The sequence below is a fragment of the Neomonachus schauinslandi genome, chromosome 15, assembly GCF_002201575.2.
Source record: "Neomonachus schauinslandi chromosome 15, ASM220157v2, whole genome shotgun sequence".
NCBI classification, from domain to species: domain Eukaryota; kingdom Metazoa; phylum Chordata; class Mammalia; order Carnivora; family Phocidae; genus Neomonachus; species Neomonachus schauinslandi.
Window position 1 is genome coordinate 25,919,901 of NC_058417.1, and position 24,387 is coordinate 25,944,287.

The following is a 24,387-nucleotide window of genomic DNA, read 5'->3' on the forward strand; positions in this document are numbered from 1 at the left end:
ATGCACACAAGCGGGGGGAGGAGCAGAGGGAATGGGAGAAGCAGACTCCCCAGTGAGCAGGGAGCCCGACATGGGGCTGGATCCCAGGATCCTGAGATCATGACCTGAGCCAAAGGCAGACACTTAACTGACTGAGCCACCCAGGCACCCCACATTATTTGTCTTTATATTGAAATTTAAAAATTGAAACATAAAGGAACTGCTTTTTTGCTTTGAATTATCATCTTTTATTTTTAAAGTAGGCTCCATGCCCTGCACGGAGACCACTGCGGGGCTTGAACTCCTGACCGTGAGAATCAAGATCTGAGCTAAAATCAAGAGTCAGACGCTTAACTGACTGAGCCACCCAGGTGTCCCTTGAATTATTATTTTTTTAAGTATTTATTTAAGTAATCTCTACACCTAACATGGGCCTTGAATTCATGTCCCCAAGATCAAGAGTGGCATACTCTTCAAATGAGCCAGCCAGGCACCTCTGTTCTGAATTATTTTAATAGAAGTTGTTACGATGAAATTTATCTTTATGGCTGTAAAGTTTCCTGTTTACATCAATGTTTACTGTTACACAAAAAATGTTGAGGCTCAATGTTTTCTTTTCTTTTCTTTTTTTTTTTAAAGATTTTATTTATTTATTTGACAGAGAAAGACACAGCGAGAGAGGGAACACAAGCAGGGGGAGTGGGAGAGGGAGAAGCAGGCTCCCCGCCGAGCAGGGAGCCCGATGCGGGACTCGATACAGGGACTCCAGGATCATGACCTGAGCCGAAGGCAGTCGCTTAACCAACTGAGCCACCCAGGCGCCCAAGGCTCAATGTTTTCTATTTGGCAGATAAGTTGGGTCTTGTTTGAGGTACAACTGGCATAAGCTAGTTCTTTTTTTTATTTTTTATAGAGGTAAAATTGGCATAACATTAGTTCCAGGTGCACAATATAATGATTTAGTATTTGTATATATTGCAAAATGATCACCACAATAAGTCCAGTCAACATCCATCACCATACATAGTTACATAGTATTTTTTTCTTGTGATGAGAACTTTCAAGATGAGTTGGTTCTTAAAAACAAGCAATAGAGTACCACTAATGCTACTGCTTCTGCTATTACTACTATTACCAACTGCTAATATTTGAGTTCTTACTTTGTGCCAGGCACCGCTCTCTGTTACATAGAACACTGATCCTCTCAACACTATTTGGGGTAAATACTATTACTGACACAATTTAAGAGAACTGAAGCACAGAGAGATTAAATAACTTGCCCAATGTCATAGTATATAGTGATAAAGCCATATTTCAAACTCAAGCAGTCTGCCTCCACAGCATATGTTCTTAACTATTACCTATGGCTGAAAACAATCCTGCCCATTTTTTGAACATCTATGACATTTATTTATACCTTTTTCTAACTCTGTCCTTGAGTATAAGGAGTTCCATGAATCATCAAACTATGTCATGAACAAAATCTTAACCACTGGTCCATGTACTGCCCTCCTATGTCACAAATTTTCTTTAACATTATGAACAACTATGATATCACAGCCCAAGAACTAGAACATCACCACAAAAATCATATTAGCGCTTCTCCCTATCCTAACCCTCCTTCAGCTTTTAAAAATTAACCACTATCCTGAATTTTATGTGCATCTAAAAAATATTTAGTTTTGCTCATTTTAAAACTTTACAAAAAGGTAACTTACCATATATAATCTTCTAGGACTTGTTCCCACTCTCCTTCCTCTCAATACTAAGATTCACCTATTTGTTACATATAGTTTTATTCATGTTTAGAACTATGCAACATTCTATTTGTACTATCATAATCATTTATCCATTCTCCTGTCAATGGGCATTTAGGGTGTTTTTACTTCTTTCAACCCTGCATTATAGTTTTGGTTCTCTGAGTACTGCGTAAGCAATTTAAAGATAGGTTATCTTCCTATCTCCTAGAAGACCAAGCACATTGTTTTGCATATGTGTCAAAAAAAATAACTGAATTAGTGAATGACACATGGACCAACTAAAAGTTATTATATGGCAGATTATCACCTTAGAAAAGATCCTTACCCAAAACCACATTTTGAAGGAGGCTAATTTTCTATATAATAACCAAAAGTTAGAAAAGTTAGTGGTATATTGAGACAACTTTTAAGAAGTGTTGGGTTGAAATCCAAATCAAAACCTCAATGAGATACCACCTCACACCCGTCAGAATGGCTAAAATTAACAAGTCAGGAAATGACAGATGTTGGCGGGGATGCGGAGAAAGGGGAACCCTCCTACACTGTTGGTGGGAATGCAAGCTGGTGCAGCCACTCTGGAAAACTGTATGGAGGTTCCTCAAAAAGTTGAAAATAGAGCTACCATATGATCCAGCAATTGCACTACTGGGTATTTACCCCAAAGATACCAAAGTAGGGATCCGAAGGGGTACGTGCACCCCAATGTTTATAGCAGCAATGTCTACAATAGCCAAACTGTGGAAAGAGCCAAGATGTCCATCAACAGATGAATGGATAAAGAAGATGTGGTATATATATACAATGGAATATTATGCAGCCATCAAAAGGAATGAGATCTTGCCATTTGCAACGACGTGGATGGAACTGGAGGGTATTATGTTGAGTGAAATAAGTCAAACAGAGAAAGACATGTATCATATGATCTCACTGATATGAGGAATTCTTAATCTCAGGAAACAAACTGAGGGTTGCTGGAGTGGGGGGTGGGGTGGGAAGGATGGGGTGACTGGGTGATAGACACTGGGGAGGAGGGTATGTGCTCTGGTAAGCGCTGTGAATTGTGCAAGACTGTTGAATCTCAGATCTGTACCTCTGAAACAAATAATGCAATATATGTTAAGAAAAAAAAAAAAAAGAAGAAGAAGAAGGTAGCGGGAGGGGAAGAATGAAGCGGGGAAAATCGGAGACGAACCATGAGAGACAATGGACTCTGAAAAACAAACAGGGTCCTAGAGGGGAGGGGGGTGGGAGGATGGGTTAGCCTGGTGGTGGGTATTGAGGAGGGCACATTCTGCATGGAGCACTGGGTGTTATGCACAAACAATGAATCATGGAACACTTCATCTAAAACTAATGATGTAATGTATGGGGATTAACATAAGAATTAAAAAAAAAAAAGAAGTGTTGGGTTGGTTGTGCCTGAAAGAAAATATCTAATTGATTATTTTAATAATAACGGCAGCTTATATTATTAGTTCAGTACTATGTTGCAAGCACCGCGCTAAGCACTTAATATGGATTAACATATTAGATCTTCAGAACTCTATACAAGTATCTGACACTGTATCTGTATAACATTATCTGACATTGATGACCATTCTCTCCTTCAAACATTTCCTGTACTTGACTTCCAGGACACCATACTCTCTTGGTTTTCCTCCCACTTCCTTGTTTTCCTATCCTGGATCCTCCCTTTCTTCTCCACCTCTAAACATCAGTTCCATCCTTGGATTTCTCTCTAGTCACTCTCTAGGTTGTTTGATCCAGCTCCATAGATTTTAATACTGATAACTTACACAAGAAAATTTTAATCTACAACCCTAATCACTCCCCTGAATTTAAAACTGTTACCTCCAAATGTGTACTTGACCTCTTCCCGCAACGTTTCCCTCCTCTATAATTAGAACCATCACTTCATCCTGTTGCTCAAGCTATTCTTGATGCCTCATCTTTTCTTATGTATCAGCAAATCCTGTAGGTTCTATTTCCCAAAAACACCTAGAACACACTACTCCTATCTCTATTGCTTCCAAACTTGTCTAAATTACCATCATCTTTCACCTGGACTACTGTAATTGCCTCCTAACTACTCTGCTTCTACTCTTACCTTTACCATCCACAACACAATAGACAGGAAGGTCTTACATGGTCCATAAGACCCCTCCAGGATTTTGGTGTTTGGCCAGTTCTTAGATTTCATGTCTGACCAATCTCCCATCACCCAATTCACTCCAGCAACAATATCTCCTTACTGTTCCTCAAACACATTAACCTCAGGGTCTTTGCACTGTCTGAAATACTCTTCCCTTAGTTAGCCCCATAGCTCCATTCTCCCAGTTTATGCAGTTTTTTACTCAAATGCCTCAGTAATATCTTCTCTAACCATACATCTAAAATAGTACACTCCTGTGTTTTTCCACTCCTTTCACCTTTCTTTTTCTTCAAAGCAATTGTCACTAATATTATATAATTACTTATTTTGTTTATGTCTTCTCTACTAAATTATAGGCTCAAAAAGGGCAAGAAGTATGTTTGCTTCACTTAAGGCTGTACTTTCTAATGGAACAGTCTGTGGCACATATCAGGTGTTCAGTAAATATTTAATGAGTGAAAGAATGTTGAATAAAGCAGACAGCCCGCAATTTTCTGCTAATTAACATCTGCAAAGTGCCTTTTATACTCCTACATAAGTACATAATTACAGACTTACAATAACCATACTTTTATTGGTGAAATTAAACTAAACTGCTAGGAAATTCTCCCTTTAAAAATGTCATTCTTAGAGGAGTTTTAAGTCCCAAATTTCAATGTCTCTATTAGTTACATGGAAAACTGCCTTTAATACTTTTTCCGAAGAAAGAAAAGCAGTCCTACAACTAAAGGAAATAAAACAGAAAAATTATTCCATTAGGATGCTTACCATTTCTTTTGGACCAGGGGTGTAAGCATGAACTTTTCACAAGTGCTTCATCAACTTTTCCTCCTGACATGTTATCCATGAATTGACGCCCATGTTCTAATGCAAGGTAGCAGTCATTGCAACAGTCCCGCTCTTCAACACGTACCCAATTACTAATTACACCAATCCTGGGAAAAGGGTCTTGGTCTGCTGCTCCAAAAGGTGAAAATAAATTAGTGCACTGATCTTGTAGCAATAATATCAACTCATCAGGGAATTTCTCAGATTCCTTTAGTCCTCCATTAACATGTTCAGCAGAAGTAGCCCTGAGAGCTTCAAAACGTTTTTCTGCTTCTTTGCCACATTCTGTGTTGCGTCCTATGATATCTAGTTCATCTTCAAGAAATAATCCTGAATTGTTTCCAAATTTTCTGTTCATGACAGCACTGAAGCCGCAGGTACACCTATACTGTGCTTCCTGCATTGGATCTGGAATGTAAACTCCAACATCTGCACCCTTGATATTCATGTTGCAGACACAGATACAGCAACTATCAAAGTTACAGTCTTTAAACAAATTCATAACTGATTCTGAAAGAATGAGGTTTACATAAAGACTGTGTGCTTCAGGGATGGAGGGAACAGTTGCAGGTTCAACAGAATTAAGGGGTCTGCATGTGGAGGGGGTGGAAGCTGGTGAATACAAGTCTGAATTTTCATATTTGACTGAACCTTGAGCACTAGCAGGTCCACCAGCTCGAGGAGTCCTTGGAGTCCTTGGAGTCCTTGGAGTCGGAAACCTAGGTGTAGATGGAGAAGGAAGAATTCCTGCTCCACTGTTACTAGGAGGTGCGCTGCTAGGAGGCATCCCAAAAGAAGTATGAGTTTGAGGTGTATAAGCAGGACCATATTCTTGATCGATAGTACTCCCATCACTGGTGTCACCAGGGTAAAAAATTAAACACATACATAGAGGAACATATTAATAATATGAAATAGAACTAAAAATCTCCCAGTATTTTTCAGTAACACTGAAAATGAAAGCACAAATAGTGCAAAAATTACAAGTATAATTAAAATATGTATCTGGTTATTATATCCACTCTAGGTGACTGTTGTAGAGTGTGGACTAACCGACTAGTTCCAAAATTGTAAATAAAATCTGTTTACTTATCTACACCTAGACATCCACATTTACTATCTGTATTTCTTGTACTACAAATAACCATATTTCATTGATCCTAAGATGTCACTGTTAAAAAAAAAAATCCTGATTTTAGAGATGTTTACATGCAATAAGGGACAATGGCAATTGTAAGATCCTGCCAATTATAAGACATCCCAATTTCAGAGATATTAAAATATGAGAAGTATGTGATACGGCAAATACACAAATGGGATTTAGAATTTCAGAGCAAAACAAAAGGTGCTTCTGAAGAAAACCTCCACCCGCAAATGAAGACAAATAACCAAAGCATAATGGTCTTAAGTTTTCCAACAGTTTATCAACATGCAACTAATACCATTATAATTTATTGATCAAAAAACAATTCTTAGAATTAAAAAAAACAGTATCTTTTTTCTAAGTACTAGCAAAGCAGGTACTTCTGTGAAAAAAATTAAAGCTATGTAAGCAGATCTACACTATACCAATAACATAAATCTAAATCATACCCCTCTTTGATGAATGGCACTGCAGGCCCTGAAGGAAGCAATTCCAATTTTCCAACAGTCCAACTCTGACGGTAAATACACTCTTCTGGCAATTTGATAGTAGGCAGACATTGGCTTGGTAGACTTTTTAGAGGTGCAAACATGGAACATCCCACCAGAACTTGACAATTTTCAGGCTTATAGACATAAGAAAAATCCTATAATACAAAGACCATGACTTTCAGCATCTTATCTTCCAGGGGAAAAAAGCCAAACTCACTCTAGCCTTTTTCCCCCCTCTCTTTAAACAAAATAATAAAATGTAAATATGTATATATATATATTTTTAAAGTAGGCTCTACGCCAAAAGTAGGGCTTCAACTCATGACCCTGAGACCAAGAGTCACAATCTCTACTGACTAAGCCAGCCAGGTACCCAATATAATTTTATTCTTAAATGAATTCACTCTATTTTAATTCCAATTAATTAACATACAGTGCTATATTAGTTTCAGGTGTATACTACAGTGATTCAACAATTCCGTACATCACCCAGTGCTCATCACAAGTGCACTGCTTAATCCACATCACCTATTTCATCCATCCCCCTACCAACTTCCCCTCTGGTAACCATCAGTTTATTCTTTATAGTCAAAAGTGATTCTTGGTTTGTCTTTTTTTTCCTTTGCTCATTTCCCCCCTTTGTTTCTTAAATTCAACATATATGTGAAAGCATATGGTATTTGTCTTTTTCTGTCTGACTTATTTTGCTTAGCATTACACTCTCTAGCTCCATCCAAGTCATTGAAAATGACAAGATTTCTTTCTTTTTTATGTCTGAATAATATTCCTATGTGGGTGTGGATGTGTGTGCGTGGGCATACACATCTTTATCCATTCATCTGCTCAACATCACTCATCATCAGAGTTATGCAAATCAAAACTACAATGAGAGGGGCTCCTGCCTGGCTCAGTTGGTAGAGCATGCAACTCTTGATCTCAGGATGGTTGAGTTTGAGCCCCATGTATGGCATGGAGTTTACTTAAGGTAAAAAAAAACTAAACAAATAAAACAAACTACAATAAGATCACCTTACACTTGTAAGAATGGTTAAAATCAAAAACACAAGAGGGGCGCCTGGGTGGCTCAGTTGGTTAATTGGCTGCCTTTGGCTCAGGTCATGATCCCAGGGTCCTGGGATCCAGCCCCATGTTGGGCTCCCTGCTCAGTGGGGAGCCTGCTTTTCCCTCTCCCTCTGCCTGCTGCTCCCCCTCCTTGTGCTCTCGCTCTAATAAATAAATAAAATGTTAAAAAAAAACCACACACACAAGAAACAACTGGTGTTGGAGAAAAAGGAACCCTCTTGCACCCCTGGTAGAAATGCAAACTGGTGCAGTCACTGTGGAAAACAGTGAAGGTTACTAAAAAAGTTAAAAACAGAACTACCCTACAGTCCAATAATCACACTGCTGGGTGTTACATGGGGCGCCTGAGTGGCTCAGTCTGTTAAGTGGCTGCCTTCAGCTCAGGTCATGATCCAGGGTCCTGGGATCGAGCCCTGAGTCCAGCTCCCTGCTCAGCGGGGGGAGTCTGCTTCTCCCTCTCCCTGCCGCTCCCCCTGCTTATGCTGTCAAATAAATAAATAAATTTTTTTAAAGAAATTACAAAAACAAAAAAATTTAAAAATTACAAAAACACTAATTCAAAGGGATTCGTGCAACCTTATGTTTACAGCAGCATTATTTACAATAGCAAATTATGGAAGCAGCCCAAGTGTTCTTAAAGGCATTCTTAATAGTGTCACCACTCTTTAGTCTTCATATCTGTTAACTACAAAATAAGAATCACCATGAATAGATTTTTTTAATACAGCAACAAACTGGGGGTGTCTGGGTGGCTCAGTCAGTTAAGCAGCTGCCTTCGGCTCAGGTCATGATCCCAGGGTCCTGGGATCAAGCCCCGCATCGGGCTCCCTGCTCAGCAAGGAGCCTGCTTCTCCTCTCCCACTCCCCCTACTTGAGTTCCTTCTCTGTCTCCCTCTCTGTCAAATAAATAAATAAAATCTTTAAAAAAAATACAGCAACAAACTGAATCTGTAAGAAAATATTGGAGGGGTGCTTGGGTGGCTCGGTTGGTTGGGTGTGTGGACTCTTGATTTTGGCTCAAGTCACGATCTCAGGGTTGTGAGATAGAGCCCCACAGCAGGCTCCACACACTGGGTGTGGAGCTTGCTTAAGATTCTCTCTCTCCCTCTGCCCCTCCCAAGCCTCCCCACTCTTAAATTAAAAAAAAAAAAAATATATATATATATATAAAAGCATATATATACATATATAAAGTGAATTATTTTTCTAGAAAAATAAAATACTTACTTTAATTTCAGAAGGTTTTGGGCTACAGAATCCTTCATCAACCTCAATTTTGAACTGTGTTCCTATACTAGAACTATTTCCTTCTAGAACAGTTCCTCCAGGTGTTATATCCATACTACCATATTCTTTATTGCTCATATTCATTGGGGAAAATCCCATAATATGTTGTTCCAATGATGGTGGTGTAGGATACATTTTATGAAGATCTGCAGTGCCTATATTTAATAAAACACACATTTTAACATAAGACTAAAAAGAAGTTAATCTGTGTTTAAAAGAAAGGAGTGTGGAATTTTATTCAGATTAAAAATTTACAGATTTATCTGGAGCAGATTTGGGAAGCTTACTTATGCAAGATAGTGGGTCCAGATTTCCTGTCTTTGATTCTTTACTGCTGGATTTATCATCTGTTCCACTTGCTGACTTTTTAGATCCAGGCTATTAACAAAAACAAAAACACATTATTTATCTGAAATTTTAAGTCCAATGTGATCCAAGATGGTAATCATTAAGATATAACTTGAAGGTCAAACCCATTCATCAAATATATTATTCTGGTTGTGCCAGAGATAAATATTGGTTATTAGAAAAATTTATAAAGATGTAAAACACTTTTTAGGCAATCAGTGAACCAAGATTAATTTGTTTATTTGATAATCCTGCAAATTAACAGAGGGAAAGTTCCTCCAAGACACAGGACCAATACTTCCAGAACACACAGAAGCAAAAATAACCTACCACTTAAAGCCTATTAAAATTAAAAAAAAAAAAAAGGAAACCCGCAATAAGGATTTATAGTATCAGAACTGCTTCTTAGTAAAAGATATTCATAAAGCATTTGTCCCCTTAAATAAAACACACTGAAGTTTCCTATATATTCAATCACCCCTCTGAAACCTAATTTATACTTTTATCTTGTTTAATAATCTCCTTACCCTTATAAAAATGCTACAACATGTAAAACAAAGCACAAACTTCAGAAAGATCTCATTTGATAAGTAACAGGATACCTAACTAAAAATTAGTTTTAATACATTGAACAAATCGTTTTACCATCTCCAATCTGTCACCAATGTTTTTAGACCTGACGACTTAGTTCCAAGCCTCCTGTTAGCCACTTTGTCATAAATATGTAGACTGAGTTCTAATTATAACCTTTTTACCTCACAAGAGCCACAGCTGATACATGAATGGTAACAGAGAGAAAGCATAAAAGTACCAAAGTATTCAGGGATATAGAATGTAAGTTTATGTATAGTTATATCTGCCTATGTCACTTAAATGAAGACACCAAATGTGCATGTATGTGTATATACATATATACATAAATATATATATGCAGGGTGTATGTGTGTATCATATATACAACAGAGAGGATTAAAAGTGTAATACAGAACAAGAATGACCAAATGTACTATAGAAGTTTCCAAGCTACCTTTATGCAGATGAAAATGGAATTCCCTTTTATGATAATGCAGCACTCAGTTCATTAATTTGCTGAATGTCAAGTCTGACATTCTAGCAAATCTCATTTTAAATTTTCTTTTATAATCACCTTTCTCTGCAAACGGATGTGCAAAGTTAAATATTTCTCTTTCTGCCTCTTTCATTATTATAGTATATAGCTGTTTTACAATAATGGCTAAAATGCCAATCATATTCAAAAGAAGTAGTGTTCCTTAATAAACTGACAAGGCACACAATTTTAATGTTAATTATTTATTATTTTATGTATGTGAGTCAATTCCAGGGTCATTTCTCAAATGAGAGATCAAAGAACAGTTAAATAATTCTGCTTCCTAAAGACTGCAGAAAAAGAACATATGGTAGAAATTAAGCTTAATCACACATGTCCTTCAAATATAAAAAAATAAAGAAGGGCGCCTGGGTGGCTCAGTCGTTAAGTGTCTGCCTTCGGCTCAGGTCATGATCCCAGGGTCCTGGGATTGAGCCCCACATCGGGCTCCCTGTTCTGCGGGAAGCCTGCTTCTCCCTCTCCCACTCCCCCCGCTTGTGTTCCTGCTCTCGCTATGTCTCTCTCTGTCAAATAAATAAATAAAATCTTTAAAAAAATAAAAAATAAAAATAAAGAAAAAAACCCCCACAGCTTACAGGTGACACTATGCCAAGACTGCTCAAATGTAAGTTTTAAAAAAAGAAACCAATGAATAAAATTTTATTCCAAAATATTTCCTATTTTTCAGGGCTCAAATGTACTATTCAAGTCACATATCACTTCTGAAAAGTCTATATAAAATCAAGGAAAAGAAATTATAACCTTAACCATTAATAAAATACTCACTGTTAGTTCATCTTCATCAGAATTGAAGAGATTATCAAGGTCAGTATAAGAGACAGCCAGGTCTGAGTCATAAATCAAACTGGTTGATGGAGGACGGGCATGACTAGTAGGGCGTGGAGCATCTATATATGTCAATCAGAGTCAATCAGAAAAACAAAATAAAAGATGCTACTACTGACCAAATAAGTATTATTCTAGTTATTTAAACTAGATATCTAACTTTAAACTTATAAGAGTATTTTGCAATAAGAAACTATGATTTGCTTAAAACCTAAAAATTTTTTTCATAGAAATAAAGTTGCAAATAAACAGTAGTAATTTCTCCAGGAAGCTCACCAAAGGCTATGTAATCCATAACATGGCTAAGTACTCTGATTTTATATATCAAATAAAAAGACATACATTCTTAGGACAACAGTACACACACACACACATTTTTATTTTTCTATCTTCCTGAAATGTAAAACAAGCATCGTATGAGGACTAGGTGCTCTGGCTCTTGAGTCAGATGGACTATTAGTAATCTGAATTCCCAACTCTAACACTAATAGAATGACCCTGAGCAAGTTACTTAACCTCTCTGTACCTTAGTAATGGCAAGAATTAAACATGAAAGGACGTAGCTAAAGCACTTTGTCCAGTGCTAGGTACTTAAGTACTCAATAAATATTACCTTTTGGTTAAGATTCATTTTAGTTCTAGAATTTTACTTTCCTTTTTCTCCCCCCGCCCCGACCAATTATAGTGGAAAAAATACATGATTACTTTAAAAAAAAATAAAAACACCAATGGAAGTTAAACTCCTCTTACATTCCCACACAAAAAAAACCAAATTTGCAGTTTGGTATATAACCTTCTAAAGCATCCTTGGAATATCAAGTGACTTGAAATAGTCCTCATTTTCAGAAAGATAAAAGCCACTTTCCAAGTGCCTCTGTATGTCCGTTCTAAAAATTCACTGGAGCACTAATTCTGAAATTTGGTGTAAAAAAAATCATCTAGGGTACTTATTAAAAACCAAGATCTCCAAGCTCCACCTCAAAAGATGCTCCAGAATGTGGTACGTGGTCTGTATTTTGAGAAAGCACAAAATAGCGATTATACATTCTCTACATCCTAGGGTAGGTAAACAGCCCAAAGAACCCAAACTGTTAACTTACCAAGCTACTCAGAATTATCAACTGATTTTGCTTCATTGAAGACCATTTCTTCCTTTTTATTGTTTTTGGTTGCAGAGCCTGACCCTCTCTATCCCAAATATTAAAACAAAACTTTGTCCCTAAACAAACACCTACAGAAGGACAACTTCCTTTGCCTTCACCAAAAGTTAAATAGATTTTGTTAAAGAAATAATGTGTTGTGTCCGTCTATTCCAAGCACAACAAGCACTAGTCAGATACTTTACTTTCAAAGTGGAGCCTTGGCCTCAGTGGCAAGAACTGTGCCTACATATAATACCTACTTGATAAATATTTGTTAAATTAATAATTTCAGCAACCGTTCTTCTAATTTGAGTGAGAGAGAAAAGGACAACAAAATTATAGTTAAGCCTAATTTATAAGTTTTCAGATCTGAGAAGGACCTTAAGTGATGATCTTTTTAAATCTCATTTTATAGATAAGAACTATTTTTATTTGTGAGAAAGTAAAGTTCCAACAATTGAAAACAGAATTTCTATCCCCTCAACTGCTTCTCCCAGTACAAAATAAACAATAAATCTATCATTTTTAAGATAGGTACCTCTCCATGAAACATATGAATTATGCAAAAAGGAACACTGTAAGTCCAGTAATATCAAATTAGCTTGTAGTAATAATCCTTCAATGCCATTATTTTTATTAGGAAATAGAAGTTTTACCTTGCTTGATAGAGGGACTAAATAATGACATAGCATCTTCCTCATGTGATAACACTGTTACACTAGATGGCCCATCTTCTACCTGCAAACAGTATTACATATTAGATTGAAATATATAATTTAAAATAACAAAATCTTCCAACTATTGAGTAACTATGTGTCAAGCATACTGCAGTGTTCTACAGACATACTAATTCCCACAACTAACCTATATAATAAGTAAGTACTATGCTCAACTTACAGACAAAAAATAGTGTTAAAGATAACCCAGGAAATATATCTGATAAATAAATAGTGGAGCTGGGATTCCAACAAAAATTGTCGATTTCCAAAGTCCATGTTCTTTCTACAGTACCTATAGCCTTCCCAGCTACTATTGTTTTCATATTTACAGAAGGACAAAACTTCAAGTACCGGGCATGGAGTAAGGCTAAAAATTTTGTGAAATGAATTCTCTGTATTAAACTTATTATTGGGTTCTTTTCACAATTTTATAGCTTTTAAATTTCCATATATTGTATTTAAGGCAAAATTCTTATCTAACAGAGTTACCTTGTGCTTAATAGATCCTCTGATTTTTAAAATTTTAATAAATATTTCTATATCCTATGCTAAATATATTACTTCAAAGGACACTCTAAGTTCTTAACTCACATTTAAAAATATCGTATATTTTGTAAACTAAGCATTGTGTATTTTATTGTATTTTTGAAAACTGGCAATTCACCCATAACATATTTTAACTCAGTATCAAAATAGTTTATCTAACTAAATGTAAACAATAAAAAAATCTTTTATGAGAGACCAGCTATAAAGTCCACACAGCTCTTAAATTTTGTATAATGTGCCTGATTCACCTATTAAAAAAAAAAAATGTTTTCCTGGGGCACGTGGGTGGCTCAGTCAGTTAAGCGTCCCAACTCTTGATTTTGACTCAGGTCAGGATATCAGGGTCATGAGCTTGAGCCCCATGTTGGGCTCTGTGCTGGGCGTGGAGCCTGCTTAAGATTCTCTTTCCGGGCGCCTGTGTGGCTCAGTTGGTTAAGCGTCTCTGCCTTCAGCTCAGGTCATGATCTCAGGGTCCTGGGATCGAACCCCGCCATGATCTCAGGGTCCTGGGATCGAGCCCCCCATCAGGTTTCCCTGCTCATCAGGGAGTCTGCTTCTTCCTCTCCCTCTGCCCCTCCCTCCCTGCTCCTGCTCTCTCTGATAAATAAAATCTTAAAAAAAAAAAAAAAAAAGATTCTGTCTCTGCCCTCCCCCCACCCTGGTCCTTCTTGCTCTATTTCTTTAAAAAAAAAAAAAAGTTTTCCTAAGTTACAATGATAATTTTTTTTTTTTAATCTGTTCTATTTTAAAAGAAAACAATGAGAAGTGTGGTACCTATATACAGTGTTACAAATCATCAGTCACCCTTTGGTGTACTTTGATTTCTTTTACTCACCTTATGTTTTTTTACAGCTTCTCTCTCACTATTTTGTCTGTCTTTCTTATCAGGAAAAAGGAATTCCTCATCTCCTTCAACAAATGCATATGGATCGATTTTAGATTCCTGCTCTGCATCAGATGCTATTGCTGAAAGATACTGATTTTTAATTTGATATTGCTGTACTAATTCATCAGAAACTTTTAAAGGTTTCTTACATTGCACCATTAACCTGCATAAAAAAACAAAATTAGAAAATTAATTATATTTATTTTCCATAAAAGCAGAAAAAAATTCCAATATGACTTAAGAATCATGAAGTTTTCAGGATTATTTAGAGATGATCTAACCTGCAATCCTTCATTTTATAAATGAAGAAATCTAAGCATAGAAAGATTATATGATTAAACCTTCAAATTTAGCAATAGAGAAATGAAGCTAAAATCTAAGCCTCCTCTCTATATGTTCTTTCCACCAAAATACACTGTCTTTTGGTAGTCCACTCTGTTCCCAGATCCTCAAATGCATTAACTTGTCCAAATCCATTCACTGAAAGGGACTGGACTGCTCCAGGACAGGAACTCTCAGAATGTGGACTAACTATATGGTGAGACAAGTTTTATACAATTTATACATTTATACAATGAAAGTGATTATCCTTTTCCCACTGCATTAGTGGATAAAGTTATAAAATTTTAAAGACCTGATCTGTTTCACAAAAATAACATTATAACTATTATTAATTCTGACAAGAGGTTTTATAATGGCAAGTTTCAGTGCAAGTACCTTAGAGGCTTCTTTTGATCACTTTGGAAAAATCTATTTTTATATTATCAGCCTTATGGTTTCACATGGTGACTAATAAACATACGTTTTTTTGTATTCTCCTAAAATAACCAATAAAATGACAAAGGACAACAGAATAAGAGAGGAAACAACAGTGAAGTTGGAAAGACAAACTAGTAGAAACTGACAGACCAGAGAAAGTTGAAATCTAAGGTTAAGAGAAAGAAGACACAACAAGCTGATCTGTACCACCAGAATCCTGGAAAGCATCAGGACTTTTCTATCTCTGAAGACCAGGTTGCTTGGTGAGTGTGAATACTGAATGATTTGATTTTGGTTTGTATAAGACACTTTTTGACTCCCAAATTCATGTTCTCTGTGGTTTGTAAAGCTGAGTTTCCCATGCTGCCAGAAAGCAGCAGCTAGGCTTCTAGTCAGACCATGATCAAAATCCTGCAAGGACTATTTAATTCTGAATAGAAACTAAAGTCCTTGTAATAGCCTACCAAAGCTTTCCATAGCTTTCTTTTCTTTTCCTCTCCAACTTCATCTTCTGTTATTCTACTCCTTCCTCTCTCACTCTGCTTCCAAGAACTTTCTTGATGTTCCTCAAATAGGCCAGATATACTGCTGGCTGTTCCCTTTGTTTGGAGCACTCTTTCTTGAAATAGCATGGCCATCTCCCTCACTTCTAAAAGTTTTTGTTCAAATGTCACCTTATGTATGAATCCTTATTTAAAATTGCAAAATGCCCAACTGCCTCAACACTGAACCCCCTTGTCCCGCTCTATTTTTCCATCCACAGCACTTATCTTTAAATATTCTTATATAACTTGCTTATGTTCATTGTTGACTGTCACTCTCATAGAATGTAAGCCCCTAAATGATGGGGATCTTGTCTTTGTTCACTGAATTATCCCAAATGCCTAGAACAGCACCTCGCACGTTAAAGTTACTACAAGTATTTCCTAAATGAATACGTCAAATCTAAAAGTCACATAAGATAGAGATGTTGTGGTTGCACTAATAATCCTAAAATACAGTACCTTGTACTTTGAAAATAAGCCATCTTTTATTCATCAGAAAGTGATACTGCTACCACTTATCTGTCCTACAATTTAGGACAAAAAATCCTAAGAGACGTTAAGATTTGGGAATGATGAAGGCATTTCCTAGCTCATAAAATCTTTGAATGATGGGATAGATCTTTAAATCTATTCACCAATGGAGTGCACTAGAGTGCACTAGAAGCACTCTATACTCTATAAACTAAGGTTGAAACAGAGGCCATCAAAAAGATAACTGATATTTTCTAAACCTATCAAATACCGTTAAGTGCCATTTTTATTCCCAATATGCCCTAGATTTATCCCCAAAACTAAAATCCCAAGTCTATAAAAACGTTCTTCCATGAGAACATGGTGCTATCTAGTCAACAGGGATATGTTTTACAATTAATTGTTAAAATAGGGCGCCTGGGTGGCTCAGTCAGTTACGTGTCTGCCTTCAGCTCAGGCCATGATCCTGCGTCGGTCTCCCTGTTCAGTGGGGAGCCTGCTTCTCCCTCTCCCTCTGCCCGCACCCCTGCTCATGCTCTGTCTCTAAAAAACCCCACAATTGTTAGAATAGTTCTGTTCTATAAATGAACATTTATTTCTTAAGAGCTTTATACCTTACCATGTTAGACCCTAAATAACTGTTTTTTTGAACTATTAGATTCTAACATAAATACTGTGAAAACAGTTTTTCCATCTACTTTGACACAGATTTTCTTACTTAATACTTAAAAATTAACAAGATAAGAAATGAAGGGTATCTTCTCTTTGATGTGCAAATTATGCAGAAAAAAATGGTTTGCTAAGGTAATATATAGCAAAGGTAGGGCTAGACAGATTTTAAGTACGTGTATTCAAATAACTATTCATAGGGGAAAAGTGTAAGATCCCACTACCCCTCCCCACCACCAACCTGAAAGACACTACTACTCTGTGAAGGGCTGAATAAAACAACTCTGTTTTTCATATTAAGTTGTCCTCTGGCAGAAGCAGGAAAACTGCCACACTGTTTACATAGGTAGTTAAATTAGTGTGCAGTAACATTAAAAGGACCAATGCTACTGCATAGGGCTCTATGAAGAATAAAAATGAGTAAACCAAATGCAGTGCCTAAAGACAACTTGTTATTTTATTGAATGGTTCTCACAAACATTGGGATATGCAAAGAATTTAAATGTAGTTAATAATACCAAGAGTATCAAGTCACAACAAATTTTAAAATATAATTTACATTACACATCTTTCTATATTTAAAAATGGTAAGAATAGAAAAAATGGTGATTTTTAAAAGATGCCAGATTAAAAACTCAGTTATTTCATCACTATCCAATTATATCGTATACACATACTTTTGTGAAACAGGAATAACACTTCTCCTTTTCTAAAACAAACTCTCACATATGACCAAATGGTTAACGACAGAGATAGTTTCAATCAGATATAAAGCTAAATATACAGACCAACTAGAAGAGGATTAGGTACAGCCATGAACAGGAAGCTTTGCAAAGCCCAAAGCAAACTGAAATTACTTTTATATTATTCATTAATTGTACCTTTCCTTTTACTATGACAACAGTAACATTCTATCCTAAAAATAATTATATATATATATATATTTTTTTTAAAGATTTATTTATTTGAGAGAGAGAGAACGTCTGCGCACGTAAGCAGGGGGAAGGGCAGAGGGAGACGAAGAGAATCTCAAGCAGACTCCCCATTGAGCATGGAGCCTGACGAGGGGTTTGATCTCACCACCCGAGAGATCATGACCTGAGCTGAAATCAAGAGTCGGGACACTTAACTGACTGAGCCACCCAGATGCCCCTCCTGAAATACAGTTGTAGAGAATTTAACATAGCTCAGAGTAGCACATGCTTTTAGGCCTTTATTCAATCAAAATTTTTCCAGACAAGATATGAAAATATTTTAGGATTGACAATTATAAAAGGAGATAAGCTATAGAAGGAGATGTTAAGGAATAAATAAATTCAATAAATATCAAAAATCCTCTATTTTCTTTAATGGTACCTTTTCTAATACCAGCTCCAATCTTCAGAATCAATCCTTAAATTGAGTCAAGCTTGCTGTCGAAAGTATAGCTTTATTGTAGTAAGACACCAAATAAGATTTACTTAAAAAGATTTAGAATACAGTAAATCAAAGGTTTATTTCATCATAGACTTCTATGAAACAAAACAATTAGAAACTAACTTTTAGAGGGCAAATAACACATTCTATAAACTATTTAACATATACAATAAAAATTGGGTATATCACTAATACAACATAGGAGCTAGTTCTATTGATGAATGGTATGGTTAAAATATCCTGATGTATGTAGCCTTACTACCAAACAAGACATGATACAAATATGCTCAAGTATAGTTCTTCCTTTCTCAGGGTTTAGAAATGTTTCCCTCTGAATCAGAACAGAAGACTATTTTAAGCAATCACAACTACTACTAGAACTAAGTGCTAAACACTTGAAAAATGATATTAAAAACTGTAATGTTTCTTTGCAGAAACTTTGCTATCTTTAACTTATAAGGTCTTAAAAGCCACTATTCTAAAATAGATGCTACCATTAACTAATAGAGAAACTAAAAATAACTAGAAGCAAAAAGAGGATAGCCACAGATGTGTATATCGTGTGTGTAGGCTATGCTATGTGCCACCCCAACCTCTCTCTCTCTCCTTGAACAAATTCTAAGAAATTAAAAAAGGAATTTTGCTTTAAAATAGTTGCTAAAAAATCTGGCATCAACTGCTGCAGACTGACAGAGTCTAAGAATAGGGAAGGTGCTAGAAATGATGAATCCTATTACTCTGTACTAGTCAGGCAGCCAACACCACCTAACATTAATTAGAAAAGCCAAAAGTATTGCTTTCTTTTGTTTTTCCACCTATTATGGAAGCACAGTGCCACCCTTTAACAGCAATCAATGGAAAAATTTATACGAAAGGGAAACAGTTTTCACTTAACATAAATAAAACAAACCTCCAAATTTCTCCATCACTTTCTAAAAAGACACACACCTGTAAAAGTAAATTTTTATTTAAAAAATGTTTCTTTTTAAATTTCTACTGATACATTCTTGCCTCTCTTTGCCTCTGTATTACTCCAACTGGGTTAATGTAAGTTTTCTCCTAAGCTTTAGACACTTGACAACTGCCTGACTGCATCTTTAAGCAGGCTCCTAAAATGAATTCACAAATTTACAACATATATGTATTACAAGCACATAGTTAGAAGTCATATTGTACACTAAGGCATAACTGAGACATATAAATTTCTCAATCCCTCTCCTTCAAGATAACAAGGGATTAACAGTTTCTTTCACTTTAAAAAAAATTATAAAATTAAGACCTAGTCTAAAGTAAGTAAAAAAGTAGAAAAGAAGCATTCAAATCTGTTTCTCCTCCTCTTTCCCTCATAATTAAATACGCTGGTCTCTAACTCTTCTATTACTCCCCTACTTTAATATTCAATGGGCTGTAAAGTTCTTCAGTCTACTCTATATCCACAAAATCCATACATCCCTAATGATCTCTTTCTAATTTTCCTTGGGCCCTCAATTACCTTATATCTGAGCTATTCAAGATGTCCAAACTGATGTCCTTTCATACATATATATCTCTTCGTTTAAACAATCTTTCAATAATGCTACTTGGTTAATATTTCTAAAATCCTTTTTTTCCAAAACCCTGTTATTTTATCTACCTCAAAAAAAAGCTTCCTACAGTGCCCCTATCATCTCAAGGATAATACATTAATACATAAGCTTATAAACAATATTTTGCTATTCCATTATATAGCCCTACCCCCCATTTCATGTCTCCTTTCTTATCATGACATACCAAACTAGTAAGCAACACCAGATAATCTATCCATACCAAACTACATAAAGCTTCTGGATTTCATGAACGGAATTAAATTATTCTTTATTCTGGTTCTCTATCCCTAATATATTTTATGTATACTTCTATCAGAGAATTTAATGTTCTTTTCCATTAGATTACAATTTCATTTAGGGCCAGGACTAAATTTATTTTATACTCTGACAGTGCCTTACAGCATCTTGCATATTAGAGAAACTTCAGTTTTATTCAAACTGATAAAATATATCTTTGAGGAACATGAATTTAAAAAGGGTGAAAAGAGGGGCGCCTGGGTGGCTCAGTCATTAAGCGTCTCCCTTCGGCTCAGGTCATGATCCCAGGGTCCTGGGATCGAGCCCCGCATCGGGCTCCCTGCTCATGCGGGAAGCCTGCTTCTCCCTCTCCCACTCCCCCTGCTTGTGTTCCCTCTCTCGCTGTATCTCTCTCTGTCAAATAAATAAAATCTTTAAAAAAAATAAAAAGGGTGAAAAGAATATAGGAGTTACAACAGCCACCTAATTAACTGCCATATATTTAAATACACTTTCAAAACTTAAGAGTATGGAAAAAGATTAGAAATTTACAATGTCTAATAAGAATTCAGAAATTTATTTATATAAAAAAATCTAGGCTTCTGAATGGATTACTCGGACTAGAAAAGATCATATCTTTAAAGCTATACAATGCTTCTATAAAAAATTTAAGGTTAAATGCCACTGAGAGAATATTAATTAATAGAATTTATTTTAATGGCAGGGGTATCATCCGACTGATGATCCTCCTCATGACATCCTATCTCAAGTAACATTAATAGCAGGACCAGAATCACTAAGTTATCCAAACAAGATCCTTTAAACATATGAAACAAAACAAAACTTCTGCTTTAGCACAATGCAAACACTAAAGCCAATGCCAGGTATTTTACTGGATAATAAAATAGTATGGGGAATGGGGAATCTCCCTAGTAAAACTAATCAGTAAACAGGTTTGGCCTATCTAATTTAATAATTTATTCTAGAGCTCAAATTTCTGTTAAAAATGATTCATGATATTAAAGCACTTCAACACTATTACCATTTGGGGCTTTATTGTACTATATATATATGGTAGGATACTTAGCAGCATCCCTCCAAATAGCAGCACACCCCACGTTATGACAATCTAAACTGTTTCTAACACTGCCTGATGTCACCTGAAGGTAAGTGGGGGAAAAAGAAGCTGCCCCAATTGAGAAACTACAGCCATAGAACAGTTAACTACAAAAGGAAAGAATAAAACCAAAAACTTGTAACCTATCAAGTATAGAACTATATTCCATAAATGTTTTAGTTCATATTTCAAGCAGCTAAGCTGAGGGTTGACTTTTTTTGTGTTATTTTTCATAGTCTAATCTACTATAATAATAAAAAGGATTCATCTAAAAATAAATTGTGACACAATACACATTTTCGTAACTAATAAAACCAAAACAATACTCACATGAGACACAGAATTAAAAAAAACAATCCTTTTATTCAGTCTTTTCCTTTCTTTTTATGAAGCAGGAAAAATGGTGACCAGGAAGAGATAGAAGCATGTTATTTCCTTAATTTACATAATCATGACCCAGCACCATTCTACTCTGCATGCTACCTTTCTACATTATGCTTCTTCCTTCTCATTCTTATTCAGTGAGAAAAATGTCAAATAATTTCAGAATGGATTCTAACATTAAACTGTATTAACTTCTAAGAGACCTTCATTTCATTTCACTTACAGATGTTCATGCACACAAGCAGCTAATATACTTATTTAAAGTTATGGCTAGGACTCTTGGATCTTATGAATATGATGTGTCCATAAAAACTCACCCTTTAAGTTTATAAAACTAAAAATATTCATAATGCTACATTTTATATACATTAAATAAGCAAATATAATCTAGAAAAAAAACAAGTTCTAAAATCATAAAGTAACCCTAGGGCCATATTGTTGTTTCATTTATTCAAACATCTGCTCAATGTCTGCTGTGGACCTAAAATCGTTCTAGGGGTGTGTGTGTGTCTGTGTGTGTATGCTGGAGGAACACAGCAGTAAACAAGACAGAGTCCTTGCCCTCATACAGCTTACATTTTAATTGGGAAAAGATCATTAACAAATACATAATGTAATTTCAGGTGATATATATAAAGAAAAAATGAAAGCAGTGTACAAGATAGGCAGTGATTTAGGAAGTGAAGAAAAGCCATAGTTTAGATAAAATGGTCAGGAAATACTTCCTGAGAAGGTAACTTTTCAACAGGGCTAAATAAGAAGGGGTGAGCTGTTTCCCCATCTGTAATACAATTCTAAAGGTCATTAGGAATGAGGTTGGCTTTCTGAAGGAATAGCAAGAAAGCTGATGTCATGAAATCAGGAAGCAAATAGGAGAGGAGTAAATAAGAGTGAAGAACTAGCTAGGCAGGAACTGGGTAGAACCTTACAGATGAGGAAAAAGTTTGGATTTTATTCTAAATGTAAAGAGAAACTACTCAAGGGTTTTAAAAGGAAATGAGTAACATAACATTTAACTTATAATGATCATTCTACTGTGTATAGAATATATGTAGAGAAGTCCAGAAACAGAAAGACCAACAGTAGTTTCAGACAAGAGTTGAGGAATTTTATATTACATCCAGCACAAATAACATTAAGATCTTTTGAGATTTGTTTCCAAGGCATCATTTGCTTTCAAGAGACCTCCTAACTATTAAATAATCTAGTTTTCTTCCATGATCATAAGGGTATCCTAAAGTCCCTAAATTTCAAATCCAGATTAATTTCAATTAAAAAAAAAATACTAGAATACTTTAAAGATTCAAAGAGCTAGATAAGGCACACAGGTTTACTAAAGTAATAAAGAATATTAAAAGAGAATAAATCTAACAGTAAGGAAAATGGGAGAGGCTACAAATGGGCCAGACATTTTACTTAGTCTCAGGGAAGCTCAAAATCAATGAAACACAGCAGAGAAAGGTCATGGCCTAGAATATGCAAGAGGGGGCTATAGGCAACCTACATAAACAACAGGAGAGCTAACTCTCAAAAAAATCAGAGGAAATTTGGACCTGTATCTCCACACAGAATTGAAAAATAAGAGCTGAAAATGGAGGAATAAGAAGAGTTCCTTCTCTAAGAAAATGAATAAGCTACCTGGTAAAGACCCAATTATCTGACATCCTCTTCATTCTGGAATTTAGGTACCAGGCCTCCCCTCCAAATCATCCCCAACAAGGTTATCATAAAGCAGTGTACGGAATTAATACACAGTATATACTAAATTATTTACTGAATGAGTAGGGACCGCCAATCAGCTCCCCTATTCCTTCATTCTAAAATGTGTATGAAGAGGGGCACATAGGTGGCTGAGCCAGTTAAGCGACTGATTCTTGATTTCAGCTCAGGTCATGATGTCAGGATTGTGAGATTGAGCTCCACACTGCCCCCCTCCCCCGGCCCCACACTGGGCTTGGGTTCTGTGCTGGGCATGGAACCTGCTTAAGATTCTCTCTCTTCCTCTCCCCCTCCCCCTCTTTCTCTCTCCCTCTTTCTTAAAAAAAAAATTGTATGGAGAAATAATTATAAAAAAAATGATAAAAGCAGCACAGTAAAAAGATGAAAATAAAGTAATTCTAAAGAAAAAAATTATAGAACATTAAACAAGGGGATGATATTTTTAAAAAAGTTTAGAAATAAGAAAACATGAGCAACAAATATTAAGACTTCAAGAAAGGGTTAGAAGAAATTGAGGAATCCCCTTAGAATACAAAGGAAAAAAATAGATGGAAAATGAGAGAAAATACAGAAATTCAACATATGAATTACAGAGGTTCCACAGAGAATGGAGGAAAAAAGCAGATATTATCCAAAAAGAGAACTTCCCAGTAGCAGGACAAAAAAAAGACTTCAAACTGAACCAGCCCACCGCAAATGCCCAATACAAAGAATGAACAAAAGATCACTACACCTGCACATATTCTTGTGAAATTTTAAAATTCTAAACTAAAGAGAAGACCCTAAATATTTTTGCTGACAGCAGACTAATAGAGAAGAAATATAATCTTTGCACACTACTTGGTCTTGCACTGGTAAGAAGACAGACAGTTTTAATGAATATAATGGTGTTTTGTTCGTTGATTTTCACCTTTTAGAAAAATCTATAGATAAAAATGCAAAAGACTTATGGGACAGAACATAAATTTAATCAGAATAACATAGTAGAGGGAGACCCAAAAAATCTTCCCACCCAAAGTATGTCACACATGAAGTGGACAAAGGCAATCCATAGAATGGAGGAAGATACCTGTAACACATGTAACTAATATAAGATTAAGAGCCAGAACATGCAAAGAATTGAGGGGGAAAAGGGAAAGAAAAATAGACTAAAAAATATGATATA

The 24,387-nt window shown here is 35.7% G+C and overlaps 1 protein-coding gene across 1 annotated transcript in view; it reads right to left on the reverse strand.

The window, feature by feature from the left end:
* Positions 1-24,387, reverse strand: part of MED13 (mediator complex subunit 13) — a 105,666-nt gene that overhangs the window by 31,833 nt on the left and 49,446 nt on the right. The window contains exons 10-16 of the mRNA XM_021704562.2: positions 14,269-14,482; positions 12,825-12,906; positions 10,967-11,088; positions 9,012-9,102; positions 8,665-8,879; positions 6,313-6,509; positions 4,660-5,573 (exon numbers count right to left, since the gene is read on the reverse strand). Coding sequence (XP_021560237.1) covers positions 4,660-5,573; positions 6,313-6,509; positions 8,665-8,879; positions 9,012-9,102; positions 10,967-11,088; positions 12,825-12,906; positions 14,269-14,482 — 1,835 coding nt within the window. The remainder of the gene's footprint in view (positions 1-4,659; positions 5,574-6,312; positions 6,510-8,664; positions 8,880-9,011; positions 9,103-10,966; positions 11,089-12,824; positions 12,907-14,268; positions 14,483-24,387) is intronic.